General features: G+C 38.0%; 1 protein-coding gene across 1 annotated transcript; it reads right to left on the bottom strand.

Annotated features, from left to right (window-relative positions):
- Positions 1-1,243: 1,243 nt before the first annotated feature.
- LOC149393276 (serine/threonine receptor-like kinase NFP) lies at positions 1,244-5,605 on the bottom strand. Its single transcript, XM_089616790.1, has 3 exons — positions 4,343-5,605; positions 2,691-3,049; positions 1,244-1,777 (listed from the first exon to the last, which is right to left on the bottom strand). The coding sequence occupies exons 1-3, from the start codon at positions 5,501-5,503 to the stop codon at positions 1,402-1,404; spliced, it is 1,896 nt and encodes a 631-aa protein (XP_089472916.1). The 5' UTR covers positions 5,504-5,605; the 3' UTR covers positions 1,244-1,401.
- Between the last annotated feature and the right edge of the window lie 8,764 nt (positions 5,606-14,369).

Here is a 14,369-nt window from a genome sequence, read left to right as displayed (position 1 = left end):
TAAACCCAGTGGAATTCCGATCAACATTGGAAGAAATAATTCATTCTAGTTAAACCCAGAATTCCGTGTCTCATGGAAATGGAAATGCATTTCCTTCCATGAGTCTAGGTTTAAATTCGTGGAGTTGACGTAAACTAACCAAATACTATAATTATTCATACATATGTATATATATTAAATGCTATAACTATTAGGTTGCAAAAATTGTTCCTTACATGGTAATTATAAATGCTATAATTATTAGGTTTTAAGCGATGTTGTTGCTATTTTCTGATCTTTATTTTTTTTTATTTTTAAAAATTTATAAAGGGTGGGGCTTTGTGGCTTCGTCCATGCCTATAATGCGTAGTGTTATAAAATAAAGGACAGTGTAACAAAATAGCCAAAATGAAACTATGAAATTTATTTTTAGCCTACGTTTCACATCTTTTAGGGAAATAGCTAACATGTTTATATGACAATAATTAAGGTCTGATTTGCCTTTATTTATTAACAAATTCGTCATTTTATCTCTCCTATTTTTTTCCTATTCTTTTTTTTTTACATAAAAACTTCAAAAAAACCATATATATCTCATATGAACTCGAAATTGAGTGATTCCAAATTCTACAGATTCATGACGCCGAGATCTTCAAAAATAGATCCATTGTGTTTGATGAAAAATCATGTTTAATACCATAGATGTAGAAAAATCACGTTACTACCTTAAATATGAAAATAACTGAATTTTTTTTAAATTATAAAAAAAAAATAGAAACGTAAATATGACGCATTAAACATAATTTTTTTTATCAAACACAATGAGTCTATTTTTGAAGATCTCGATGCCACGAATTTGTAAGATCTGAAATCACTCAATTTCGAGTTCGTATGAGAAATATACGAATTTTTGAAGTTTTGATGAAAAAAAAAATTTGAAAAAAAGTAGGAGAGAGAAAGTGACGAATGTTAATAAATAAGGATAAATCAGACCTTAATTATTGCCACATAAGCCATTTGGCTATATTCATAAAAATTGTCAAATATCAGATAGATCTAAAATTACATGTTTAAAATGACCTAATTAGTTATAAATCTCTAAAATAAACTTGGACCGATTTATAAGGCAACCATAAATCAAAATGTTTATGAAATATTGTTGGTTTCGAATTCACCATTGACTCATTTTCTTGAAAAATCTATCTATGGAGCACTTCACCGACGATTGCTGCATAATTGACAAAGAGAGAACATAATTGACAAAGAGAGAAGGTATATAATGCCACTTATAGTGAAACTTTTATTCCAACAACACTTTAACATAGCTAAATAACTCTTTAATAACCACGTGCGTATTCCAAGCACTCTATAATCTATATAAACTTCTATCCATTACACTTTCCTTCTCTTTCATCACTTTTTCTACCTAGCCATTACTTCAGAGCCGGAAAACGTGTCGCCGGAGAGATCGCTGAAAGATTCATCACTCTTGCACAAAGCATAGACAATGTCAACCATGCTAGGCCTCTTAGAAGGGTCTTGGTGTGTACAAGCCAAGGCCAAAGCCATGACACTCATCAAGCTCTCCGTGGAACATGATTCCTCGACAAGGCTTCGGTCCGCGAATTCCATAACCCTCTTTGCTCTTTCTCGCTTGTCGCTAATTCCTTCCATGACTTGCGCGGCGTTTGCCCACAAAACACGCCCTTTCTCGTCCACCACTTCTCTCCCCGAGACTAACTCTAAGAGGACCACCCCGAACGAGAAAACGTCCGTCTTTGTGGATACCACCCCGTCCCTTGAGATCCGAAACAAAGTTAGAAATTTGTTTATTTTATAATAAAAAAAAGATTAAAATTTCTTGTAGCTAACCATTATAATTGATACAAAATGACATGTTTTGACAACATAGCCGATATTTGTTCCGTGCTAGTAAAATAACTAATTACTCCTTTTTTTTCATAATTTTTAAGTAAATGGCTGTAGTTCATATAGTCATGAAAAATGTGGATTTTTTTTTTCTTTTTTAGGCCAGATTATATAATCTTCTACTTGATGAATATTAAATTATTAACAAATTAGTTGATTGGTAAATTATTTAATAAAAGAATAAATGTATTGAGTTTGGATACTTACCTAATAAATTAGTACAAACAATAGTTAATTGACTTATGGTTTTTATTTTTTTTTTCTATTTATCATAAAGCATCTATATCTATTTATCGTAGCTTCACAAATTACTTTAACGAATGTAGTATACTTTTTTCTTCTTACTAATAGTATAAAATCTCTAAGACTAAGCTTTAAACAGAAAAATATTATCGAATTTTTTTTATATCATTTTTTAACATCAGATTATAATATTCTACTTGATTAATATATATATATATATATATATATATATATATATATATATATATTTTAAAAACATTAATAGATTGGTAAATTATATAACAAAAGAATAAATAGTTGGATACTTACCTAATAAGTTAATATAAATATTAGCTAACACTTATGTTTCTTGCTATTTATTATAAAGCCTCTATTTCCATTTATCGAAATTTGACGAATTACTTAAATGAAAAACTCTAAAATTAAGCTTAAAAATGAAGTAAAAAGAAAGTTAAATAGACAAATTATTACTATAAAAATGAAAAAAAAAAAAAAACATATTAATTAACGGGGCCACGTTGGACAAGGTGTATCTGTACCTTATATACTCGGGGGCGATGTAGCCTTGTGTCCCGACAATGTGGGTAGTGATGGCGTTGCAGCCCGACTTTGCGAGCCCAAAGTTGGCGATCTTGGCGCGCATATTGGCGTCCAATAGGATGTTGCTGCTCTTGATGTCCTTGTGAACCACTCTGGGCCTCGTGTGCTCGTGGATGTATTGAAGCCCGTTAGCCACGTCCACCGCGATCCTCACCCTCGTCTTCCAGCTCAGACCCTCTCCCCCGTGGAGCCACGAGTCGAGAGACCCGTTCTCCACAAACTCGTAGATCAAGTAACACTCCGAGTTCGCAGGGTCTATGCAAAACCCTTCTAGCTTCACTAGATTCCCATGGTTCACCTTTCAATTTAAAAATGAAGAATTAGTGTACCAAATATTGTGTTACAAAGATTTTGAGAGTTTGTTGAAATGTTTACATCACATAAGAATAGACTAGTCAAGCAAGTCGTTCTAATAAGATTAAATTATTATATATATGAAAGAAGAAGAAAAATTATAAATTAGCTTCTTTACAATCACGTACAAGATCGGTTCTTTTTTATTTAAATAATTGTAACTTATTTGACTGACAACTAAATTAATATTCCATGTACTTTTGCAGTATAGTCTTCATTTACGTAATTAAATATAATGACACCCACAACTGATTATTGGCATTATTTGCTTTCATGTATTTTTTTTTTTTTTTTAATTTTTTATCATTTGGACGTTGCTGACATTCAATATATTTTAAGGTTGTACTGATTCCATTCAAATGATACCAACAGAATAAACCTACAACCAATCTACCAAATTTCATCATTTCATTGATCATCTCATGCATGAACTTTGGAAACTTTAAGATACCCCATCCTCGATTTATTTTTCTGAAATGAAAAAAATAAGTCCACAAGCTTTACTTTTCTAAGTCATGTCTGCAACACTATTCCTAAGCCCTATCGCAAAAGTCAATAAAATCTACTAAAAATTCCTATCGCAAAAGTCAATAAAATCCACTAAAAATTCCTATCGCAGAAGTCAATAAAATCATAAAAGATATATTTCAAACCAATATCTCTTACTCCTTCAAAAAAAAAAAAAAAAAAAAAAAAAAACCAATATCTCTTACTCTACAGGATATGCTATATTGCTTTTATATGACTAATTCAGACAAGAAAAATAAATAAAAAAAAATAAACGCAGGCCTATTTTTTTGCATTTTAAAGTTCATCCGTAAAATTTTAAAATATATATAATATAAATTTCATTGATCTCCAAGTCCGAATGATATTTAATCTTTTTGCATTCCTATTATTTCTCAACTAAAGTGTCCTTATGATTTATATTTTGTTCTAGTCTTTACCTTCACACCTATAAATATCAAAAGTTATGTAATGTTATTACTCTAAAAAAAAAATCTAATTTACATTACAGGTATGTACATGCTAGTTTATAGATCGTAACAGCACACTTCATTTATTACACATATATTCAATTTTACGTTATATTTTCTATATATGTTTTATAACATGCTAAAAATAGATCAAAACCCAAATATCTAACTTTCTCCTACATCACATGATGATTCACATCATCAATCAAGCTCAGAAAGTAAAGCAAAAAGAAAGGAAAAGGATAGATTCGTAAATTTACCTTTTGCAAGATCTTAAGCTCTTCACAGGCATCCCAATTCATCTTCTTGATAGCCAAAACCTGTCCATCGACCACTCCTCTGTACACCGAACCCAACACCAAGCAATTCTTATGAAACCCGTCCGTGGCTACAACGATCTCATCTATCCCAAAAACCTTGTACTTATCCAAAGACCCTGACACGTCAGCCATCAGACTCACCTCCATCTCCTTCTTTGTCGTATCCCTCATACACTTGTCGTTTCTCTCACCAGTAGTATCTTCAAACAAAACCCTATTCGAATTCTTCCCCAACTTCTTCTTCTCTCTCTTCGTCGTTCTTTCTCGGTAAAGCCAAGCAGCGCAGAGAAGAAGCAACAGCAAGCCCGTGACTCCCAGCCCGACCGCCAGGCCCAAAACGACACCTTTTTCGTCGTCGTTTTCCGAAGCAGAAACCAGCGGCGACGGCGGCGGCGAAGAAGCGACAACGACCGGCTGAGTGATATTCGGAAGCCGATTCACCGGAACGAACACGGTATCGGAGACTCTCGGAGTTTCGCCATTAACGTCGAGTATAGACCTAATCGATACTCCGAAGAACGCGGCGATGGAGGCAATCGTATCCGACGGTCGGAAAACGTACGACACGAGGTGCTTCGCCGTTGTTACCGCCGGATCCGGACACCGGCAGAAGATCGGGAAGGCGGCTGTGTCGCCGATCGAGAGGTTCGTGGGGACGAGGTTCGGATTGACGAGCACTACGGACTGCCAGGTCGTTAGGTTTTGAAAATCCTCCGTGGAGACGACGTAAAACGTGTCTCCGGCGGCGATTGTGCGGGATAAATTGGCGTAGGAGAGTGATGTAGATCGGTTTACGGTGTTGCAGGAGCAGGAAACGGGGACGAGGAGGGGCTGGTTCGGAGAGAGAGGGGCTGAGGGATCGGAGATGTTGGAGGGGACGGAGATGGCGAGGCGGCTGAGGGAGAAGAGGTCGCCGACGGCGGCGAGGTCGAGATAGTCCGGCGAGTGGGCTCGGTAGAGGACGTAGGCCTCGCAGGGGTACTGAGCTGCGTTTGTTGCGTTGCAGCCATAGCCGGTGGTGTTTGATGGAAGTTGGGCTTCTGTGTTGGAGATGATGATGAGGAAGAGAGGAACTAAGAAGAAGATAGCAAGTTTTTTCATTTTGGTTATGTATGGTATATGTTATAAACTGATTAATACAAGTGTGCCTGTGATTCATATAGATGTCAAGTTTTTACTGTTAAAATTCTAAATGAATAGACATACGCTATTTCCTCCTACTTTGGTTTTCTTGTTCTTGCGTCACATATGCAACGTAATATATATAATCAATTACTTTGAAAAATTAAGCACAAATAACCAGATAAAACATGAAATAAAGTCTAGCTGTAATAAAATAAAAAAATAAAATAAAAATCTGCTTCCTATGGCATGAGAGGAAGACTTCAAACGAAATATGCGGTTATTCCCTTAATTCCAACTAAGTTAAGTTCTTAAGTGTATAGAGATAAACACTTTTAATGGGCTTTTAAGTTTTAACTAAGGAGACTATTTGTGTTAATTGATTACACGATATAACTAGTCAGGATTACATCATGTACATACTAGAAAGATTAAACTAACTTTTTAGTTCCTTCGTCTTCAGGATTAGAATTGAACTCACGACTTCATACTTAAAAATAACTTGAAAAGGAAAGTTATATCACCCAAATTAAGTATTCGCGTTGTACTCAAGAGTATTAACTCAATAGATAGATGCCACAAGATGCTTATGTTTTGAATTTTCATTATGTTACTCCCATAAGTCGTTTAGTCCAAACAGATAGCTCGGATGCACCGAAAATAGTATAAATTCAGCACCGAGCCCAAGTAAACCAGACTCTAGAGAAACCAAATAAAAGGAACCATTCATTCATAAGGTAAGAACGAACCCTACTGAGCAAAACTTCGAAAAGAAGAGAAGCTAATAGGTCAAAGACTAGTCAAATAATAAAACACGTGGCCACAAATAAAACTTAAGTATAATGCACACCTCGATGATTACTCCGAGACACGAGGAAATAACCACTCACTATAAATGGTTAGGGGCGGTTGCAAGAAAACCTGCCAGGATGCGGGGTCTGATCAACCCACGTGCTCATCTATTGACACCTATAAATACATGAGGAAGCAACAAAAGCGATGACATTCAATTTTTTACTCTCAAAATCGACTAGAAAGCTTCACCTGATGACGCGCCCATCATCTACGCGGTGTCCCTGCCCCTTTGAAAGGATGCCTGCATGTGCTCGCGCGCCTTGCCTCCACCCAGAATGGGTTTTTCAGCCCTTCTCCCCACTATAAATACCCATCCACCCATAGGGATCTAGATAACTTTTTCCAAATACTCTCTACTCAATTCCAGAGTTATGAAACGCTGCCGTGAATTCTCCGCACAAAGTTTCCTCTGATAGAGCCACAAATCTCCTAAATTATTCTCTATGAATATCAGTGCCCCTACATCAAGCATATCAATCAGACTAAATTTGAGTGTCGGAGCGCGCGCCAGAGGCACTGCCTCTGCACCCTTCTAGCTTATTGTCAGATCTCCACGACGAATGAAAAACGTTCTTGAGCTAGAGGAGCGACACTCGTAACTTTCGAGTATCGCACACCTGGCTCGGGTGTGGCCACTTGGTCCGGCAAGTCTTATATAGTTTTTTCCATTTACAGCGACAACATTTTGGGGCTAGAAAGATGGGACTTCCTGACTTAACAACCCAAAATCCCTTCCATCATCTTCTTCTTTCTTCTTTTAAGCAAATCTAACTTTCTCAAACTTGAGAAAAGATGAATGATCACCAACCTACGCATTTCGAGGGAGGCAAACAATAATTGTAAAGGATAAACTTTTGAATCACTCGACTTGTAAATTCAATTTTTGTTGGAATCGATCTAGGGTTTAAGAAAATAATTAACGCTTCGGTAAGCGGCGGAATTTTAAAAATTTTCTTTTACAAGTAAAAACGGTTTTTTACTAACCTAGACAAAGAGCAAGTACATGTAATTAAAAACCATTATGAGCTAAGAAGTTTACTAACCTTTCTTGAAGCTTGGTCTTTGAGAAGCTCTTAGAAAGTTGCAACGCTCGTCTCCCCTCGCAGCACGTCCCTCTTTCTTTCCTCGGCACCTCGAGCAACCACGAAAGTTTCTATCACTAAATCACTCGAGAGAAAAGGAATTAGTGAGTGGGCACTTTTAAACACTACGACTTAAGAACGAGTCTTGAAGTCGCAGAGCTAAACTCTAGGTCAAATGAGGACCTAGGTGCCAAAACAATAAAAACGAAATTGAATAGAGAGAGAGAGAGGAGAGGGGCGGCCAAGTCTAGAGAGAGAAGCTCTCAATCTCTAAAACTTTGGATGAATGAAAAGTGAGGAATGAGGCTCCTATTTATAGGAGAGGTCTCACCTTCAATAAGGTAATTTCCTCTTCTATAGAATATCACATATTCATGAGTCAATTTCCCTTTTCCTTCAAAGAGTCACACGGCCAAGACTAAGCAAGTAAGTCCTTGGATTTGTTTCCTCTTTTATTTGCTTCTCTCTTGATCCTTTTGGGCGCCTACCTTGCTTTCCCCTTAGGGGAAATTTGTTTCCTCTTTTTCTTTTGGCAAGTATCTTCATACATTTATGCACAAAATATTCTCTCTTTCCTTGGGTGTGTTGGGCGCCTATCCCTATTCTAGAAAGGCCTTCTAGAAGCTTTTCCACTTGTTCATGACAACATGAAAAAGACCCATTAAGAATTTTCATTAAAATTCTTATGAAATGAAATTAATCCACAAGGCCCGATTAATCATATTATGGCCGAATGACATTAAGTCATCAAATGAACTTGTCAAAAAATTTATTGACATTCATTTCATCATATGTCTCAAAAGACAAAAAATACTCTTTTGACAATTTTCGTTCTTGTTTTGACTTAGCTTCCAGTTTAACTATTCCTACTCGATGTGATTCGTGACAGTGACCTCATGGATCCAAATGAACAAAGCTTGAGCTAAATACTTGGACTCAAAAGTTCACAAACCTTTTCCAAGTTTAGCTTAATGCCAACTGACTCCACTAAAGAGTTGACACTGAAAATCTCTCGGTTCAAATGAATTTATTTTCTACTCAAGAATTCAACCTAATTATGATGAGCGGATCCACTGAATATTATCTATGTTTACCCTTCATGAATGTCATCAGCTAGTCGGGATTTACTAAATTACCATTTTACCCTTCTAGCTGTTATTTCCTCAACTCCTTTGTCGCTTATGAATAAGTTAGAAACAATGTATTGACGAGGAGCTAACAAGTCACATTGTTTCATCCAAAAGAGTCAGGACTCAATTTGGACACTGGCCAGTTCATTTATTCACACTCCAAGGAACAAAGCATGAGGTGACATACATTGCATTTCAGCAATCTTGTACATGAATTCCATATCTATGAGAACTTCACAAAGTTACTCATGACATTCTCACAGCTTAGTACTTCACCAATAGGCCCTGTTCGGAATCACATAGTGAGTCCGAACTCTGACTTTCTCAAATGAGAATATGTAAGCTGTGAAATGGCATGTCTCATTTCAGGATTAAGGTAAGCATGATGCAATTCATACGTAGTGACTTCGAGACATAAGAGGTTAAATGGTTTGTTCTTATCTTGTCTCTAGAAGTGCACTGGTCAATTCAGTACCTTCGGAAGATACCTAGAAAAACTATAGAGTCTCCAACTCTCAATGCCTCATAACCAGACATCATAGATTCTTCTAACAATCGTATTGCGAATATATCGTTTTAAGCAAACTAAGAAGAGTTTGTTCATGCAAATCTACATTTGTCTCTTCGTAAGTTGTTAAGTTTGTTTATGGACTAAAAGACTAAGGTCTTATCATAAAGCTTCAAACAAGGAAGATTGAATGAACGTTTCAACTTTTTATTAATGAATAAGCAATTACAAGCAAGAGTCTTCGTAAGACTATATGACATCAAATGTACATAAATACACACTACAACTCTTCTTGTGGGCACCATTGACAACAAACTCCCACTTGACTCAAAGAAGATGTGTGTAGTCGTTCATGCCTAATCCCTCTCGATGTTGGTCGAAGACCTTGTTCGCTAGGGCCTTGGTGAATGGATCTGCCAGAGATTTACTTCACCTCCACGTCTCCGCGCTGCACGATCTCTCGAATCAAATGGTATTTCCTCTCAATATGCTTAGAGCGCTTATGGCTTCTAGGTTCCTTTGAGTTAGCGACAGCCCCACTATTATCACAATAAAGGGTCATGGGCTCGTCGACGTTTGGAACAACTTCCAAATACTTAAGGAATTTTCTAAGCCATACAGCCTCTTTGGATGCTTCACAAGCAGCCACATATTCTGCTTCCATTGTGGAGTCAGCAATGCAAGATTGCTTAATACTCCTCCACACAACAGCTCCACCATTAAGGATGAACACAGATCCCGAAGTGGATTTCCTGGAATCCTTATCCGCTTGAAAATCGGAGTCGGTATATCCCGTCATAGTCAGGTCAGTACCTGAATATGTAAGCATCAAGTTCCTAGTTCTTCGAAGATACTTGAGAACATGCTTAACAGCAATCCAGTGCTCGGGTCCAGGGTTGGATTGGAAACGGCTAACTACGCCAACAGCGAAACAGATGTCAGGTCTAGTGCAAAGCATAGCATACATGAGGCTTCCTACGGCAGAGGCGTAAGGAATTTTCCTCATGTCTTCAATCTCTTGTGCAGTCTTGGGAGACTGGTCCTTAGAGAGTGAAACTCCATGCCTAAAGGGTGTTTGGCCCTTCTTGGAGTCTTGCATCGAGAAGCGATCCATCACCTTATCAATATAAGATGCTTGAGAGAGCGACAGGGTCCGGTTTTTCCTATCTCGAAAGATTTGGATTCCCAGAATGTACGCGGCTTCTCCTAGATCCTTCATATCGAATTGCTTTGCTAGCCAGACCTTAACCTCAGATAACTTACTCACGTCATTACCAATGAGTAGTATATCATCGACATATAGTACCAGAAACACAGCTTTGCCTTCGTATATTAACTTGTAAACACAAGGCTCATCTATTGACTGTTCAAAGCCGAAGCTCTTTACAGTTTCATCGAATCTAATATTCCATGACCTAGATGCTTGCTTTAATCCATAAATGGACTTAAGCAACTCACAAACCTTGGTCTCTTGACCTTTATCCACGAAACCGTCTGGTTGATCCATGTAAATGCGCTCGTCAAGATTTCCATTCAGGAAGGCTGTCTTGACATCCATTTGCCAGATCTCATAGTCGAGAGCTGCAGCTATGGATAGGAGTATTCGGATGGATTTAAGCATTGCGACTGGCGAGAAGGTTTCTTCATAGTCAATCCCTTCTTGTTGGGTATAACCCTTCGCCACAAGCTGAGAGGAGGAAAATCGCCGCGAGCTTACCGAGGACGCCGACCGAGAACCAACGCCGGGAAAATGAAGAGAGAGCACCGGGAAGCTTGAATTTCACGAAAACAAGGTGAAATATCAGTTACTCGAAATGGATTTTGAATTTAGGGTTTGAGAGAGAGTAAATTGGGGATTTGTGATTTCAATGAAGATTTTTGTGAAATTGATGAGTTTTTAAGGTCGATTGAGCTCGGTTTGTGATGATTGTTGCTCGGATTTGTGATTTGGAATTGTTTCCTTTGGATTTTCTTAATTTTGGCCAAAAATTGAAGATTTAGGGTTCTTGGATTTTTGATTTGGGGCTTTTGATTTCTGGGCATGAGTTCATGTTTTTTTTGTTTGTTTTGATGTCGGATTTTGGCTCGTTGTTGCTTGGATTGATGATGGGTTGTGAAGATCTATTGAAATTTTGGTTGTGGTTTGGAAACTGATCTGGACAGTCTGATAAAACGGACGTAGACAGGTTTATGTATTCTGAGATTATTTTTACTGGTATTTTTCCTGAATAGTAGACTTCATGAGATTTCTAAAAATTCCAAGAATGTGTAATTCCGTTAATAAGTGAATGAGACATGAACTTTTGAACTGATTTTGTGGGATGTTTTTGATTTTTTTTAATCTAAATTCGGCTTATAATATCTCGTTAGAAAGATGCGGATGTTAGTTTCGTTATGAAATTGGAATCATTGGATTTCGAGTTGTGTAGCCGAAGTTATGATACGTTCTTTACTTGGTGCCGAAACTAATATTTATGAGTTATGGGTGATGTAATTTTGGATGTTACAGATTTAGAGTTGACTTTATTTGTTTTGGTTTACGGTTTGGCTGGATTGATATCGTCTATGTTCCGTGTTTGGTTTCGAAACTTGATCGAGTTGTGATATGGTTTAATGTGATTTGAGAAGTTGATGTTTCGGATCCGTTTTGTTTCGAGTTCGTATATGAATATTTCGGTTTCGATTTGGAAAGTGTAGTGATTGAGAAATTGATGTTCGTTATTTGGTTGTTCGATTTCGGATTGGAATTTCTTGGTTGTTTGAGTTATGGTTCATCTTTTTGGTCAAAGTGTCGGGAATCTCTCGGATATCGGAGTGAGACCGAGAATTTGGATTTTAGGATTCGAGTCTGAATATGGGATTATAAATTGACTCGATGCTCGTTTTCTGAACTTTACAGCTTGTTTACAGATCAAGTCGGGACGAGCGAGAGCCGGCGGAACCGAACGCATCGAAGCCGAAACTTACAGAATTCAGAAAAAAGTGGATTTCGATTTCACTCGTTTGTCGTGTATCGCTTTGTAGCGTTAGACTTTGAGTTACACTCTAATGATTTGGATTTATTTTAAATAATTGTGAATTATTTATTTAAAGACGTTCGAGAATTTAGTTTCAGTGTATTATTTTGGAATTCTCCTTTGTATAGTTTCGGATTATAAATTTAATTTATTTAAGACTCGTTAAAAATAATGATTGGATTTTAATTTGTATAGTTTCGTACAGGTCTTAAATAAGTTTAATTTCCGAAAGACCGGGAAATAAGCAATTAAATTCTCGAACCCCAAACCGACTCGCAACAAATCCCGACAACGAACCTTAAACTTTTCAACGTTTCCGAATCGAATAACTAACGAAATTTCAACTTCGGATTCTAGTTCTCTCGACGCTCTAGGACGTGCTAAGAGTCTCGGGAGACATGCAAAGCGAAGGAACTCCGGAAGCCAACAAGTCCTGCAGCGAACTATTCTGGGTAAGTGTGGAGACCTAAGTCAACTATATACCAAGGGTAGGGCTTAGGGATGACATTTTTACTCGAAACACGTTAGCCCGTCCGTTACCCGGTCTTAACGGGTCGGGTAATACCTGTTCAAAATGAGTTAACGGGCTAACGGGTATTACCCGTTAGTATTTTAGCGGGTATGGGTCGGGTAGCGAAAATGTTAAACCCGCCCCGTTAACCCGCTAACCCGCCCGTTAATTATTTTTATGGAAAAAAACTAGATATTTTTTTTAAGAAAACATTAGATTACATCATAATGAGTAGGTTGTTGTTTTGATTCTTATTAAAAATTATTTTTTTTTATTTTTTTTTAAACGGGTTAGCGGGTGCTCAATTTTGGCACCCGTCACCCGGCGGGTATACCCGTTACCCGCCCCGTTGGGAAAACGGGGTTAACGGGTACGGGTTAACGGGTATTTTAATAGGCGGGTACGGGTACCGGTATTGGTGTACCCGCTAAAACCCGTACCCGTTGCCATTCCAAGGGAATAACCTTGTTTACGTGCATTTTACGTGATAGTAAACAAGAGTAGGTGAAAGCCTTAAAAACGAATAATCTCAAAGATTAAGGCTTCTGCCGCTTTACTTGAAATCTTAGTTCGAGTTCGCCCGATAAATTTGAACATAACATTTGTGAAACCCAACCTCTACTACGTGATATAATCATCCCTTAGGTTCTGCGCTTGACCCGTTAGAACAGGGGAGACTGGAGAGCTGTGATTAACTCTCGGATTCAAATCGAGGGTAGAAGCACCGGGAGTCACGTTCCGAGTCTTCAACTGAAAACCTAATGAGCATAAAAGGGAAATGATATTTCTCTCAGGGTTTATCCTGAGTCGCTCTCATGTAAGTAGTATAGATGTGTACTATGAGTGTTGCAGAGTACCCAAACCTTAATTGAACAGTTGTCGGTGGTACCTACAAGTCAACAACTTGAGTGTGGCAGACCAAAGCGGTCTGTATGGCGCAGAGTACTCAAAACTGGGGAGGACCCAACAAGAATGTGTAGCCGCCTCAAGCGAACCCAACGAGAACGGGCAGCCGCCTCGAGCGAACCCAACGATAACGGGTAGTCGCCACGAGCAAACCCGATGGTAATGGGTAGCCGCCTAGAGTGAACCCATTTATCAATGAGCAGCCACCTCGAGTGAACTCATTGTCGTGCCAAGGCGGTACACTTGCACCGACGTCAGATGAAGATGGTACCACTAGTGGATCCCAGAAATTTCTAAAACACTTAGGCCGCTGTAAGACCGCTGCTTGAGATCTGAGGTTGGCTTCTTGTCGTTCTGAAGATCGTAGTAGGAGAGGATGTACGATCTTGCAGAACGACAAGTATGTAGGTAGAGTGTGACGTCACGCGTCAGTCATGCTCTAGCGTTAGATTCTAGATTCATCTAGCGCTCGTTCTGCATTCTTATGTGCTTACTTGCACGTCACATGATATCACATGACAATAGTTGCTTTTCTTTCTAAGTTAGACTCCCACTTACTGGTAATGTAGATAAGGAAAAAGCTCGTAAGCGGGAAGCGGAGTTGATGACCGAAATCGAGCGCGTATCACCTTGACTTGTGGGCTATGGGGTCTCACGAACCGGGGATTTGTTTCATTTGTCAACACATTCTGAAACGTATATGTACATGAGTCATTATAAGACTTTAAGCTTTTATTAAAAGCGAAAAATTTCTCCAAATTCTCGCAAATTTCCTTATCATATATAAACCTTCCGGGTTACTCTGTTTAATTTATATTTATGATATGAGATTTGTA

Source organism: Urtica dioica, chromosome 6, assembly GCF_054948205.1.
Source record: "Urtica dioica subsp. dioica isolate 48M chromosome 6, U.dioica_male_clone48M_v1_H2, whole genome shotgun sequence".
NCBI classification, from domain to species: domain Eukaryota; kingdom Viridiplantae; phylum Streptophyta; class Magnoliopsida; order Rosales; family Urticaceae; genus Urtica; species Urtica dioica.
This window is presented reverse-complemented; position numbering and strand designations above follow the sequence as displayed.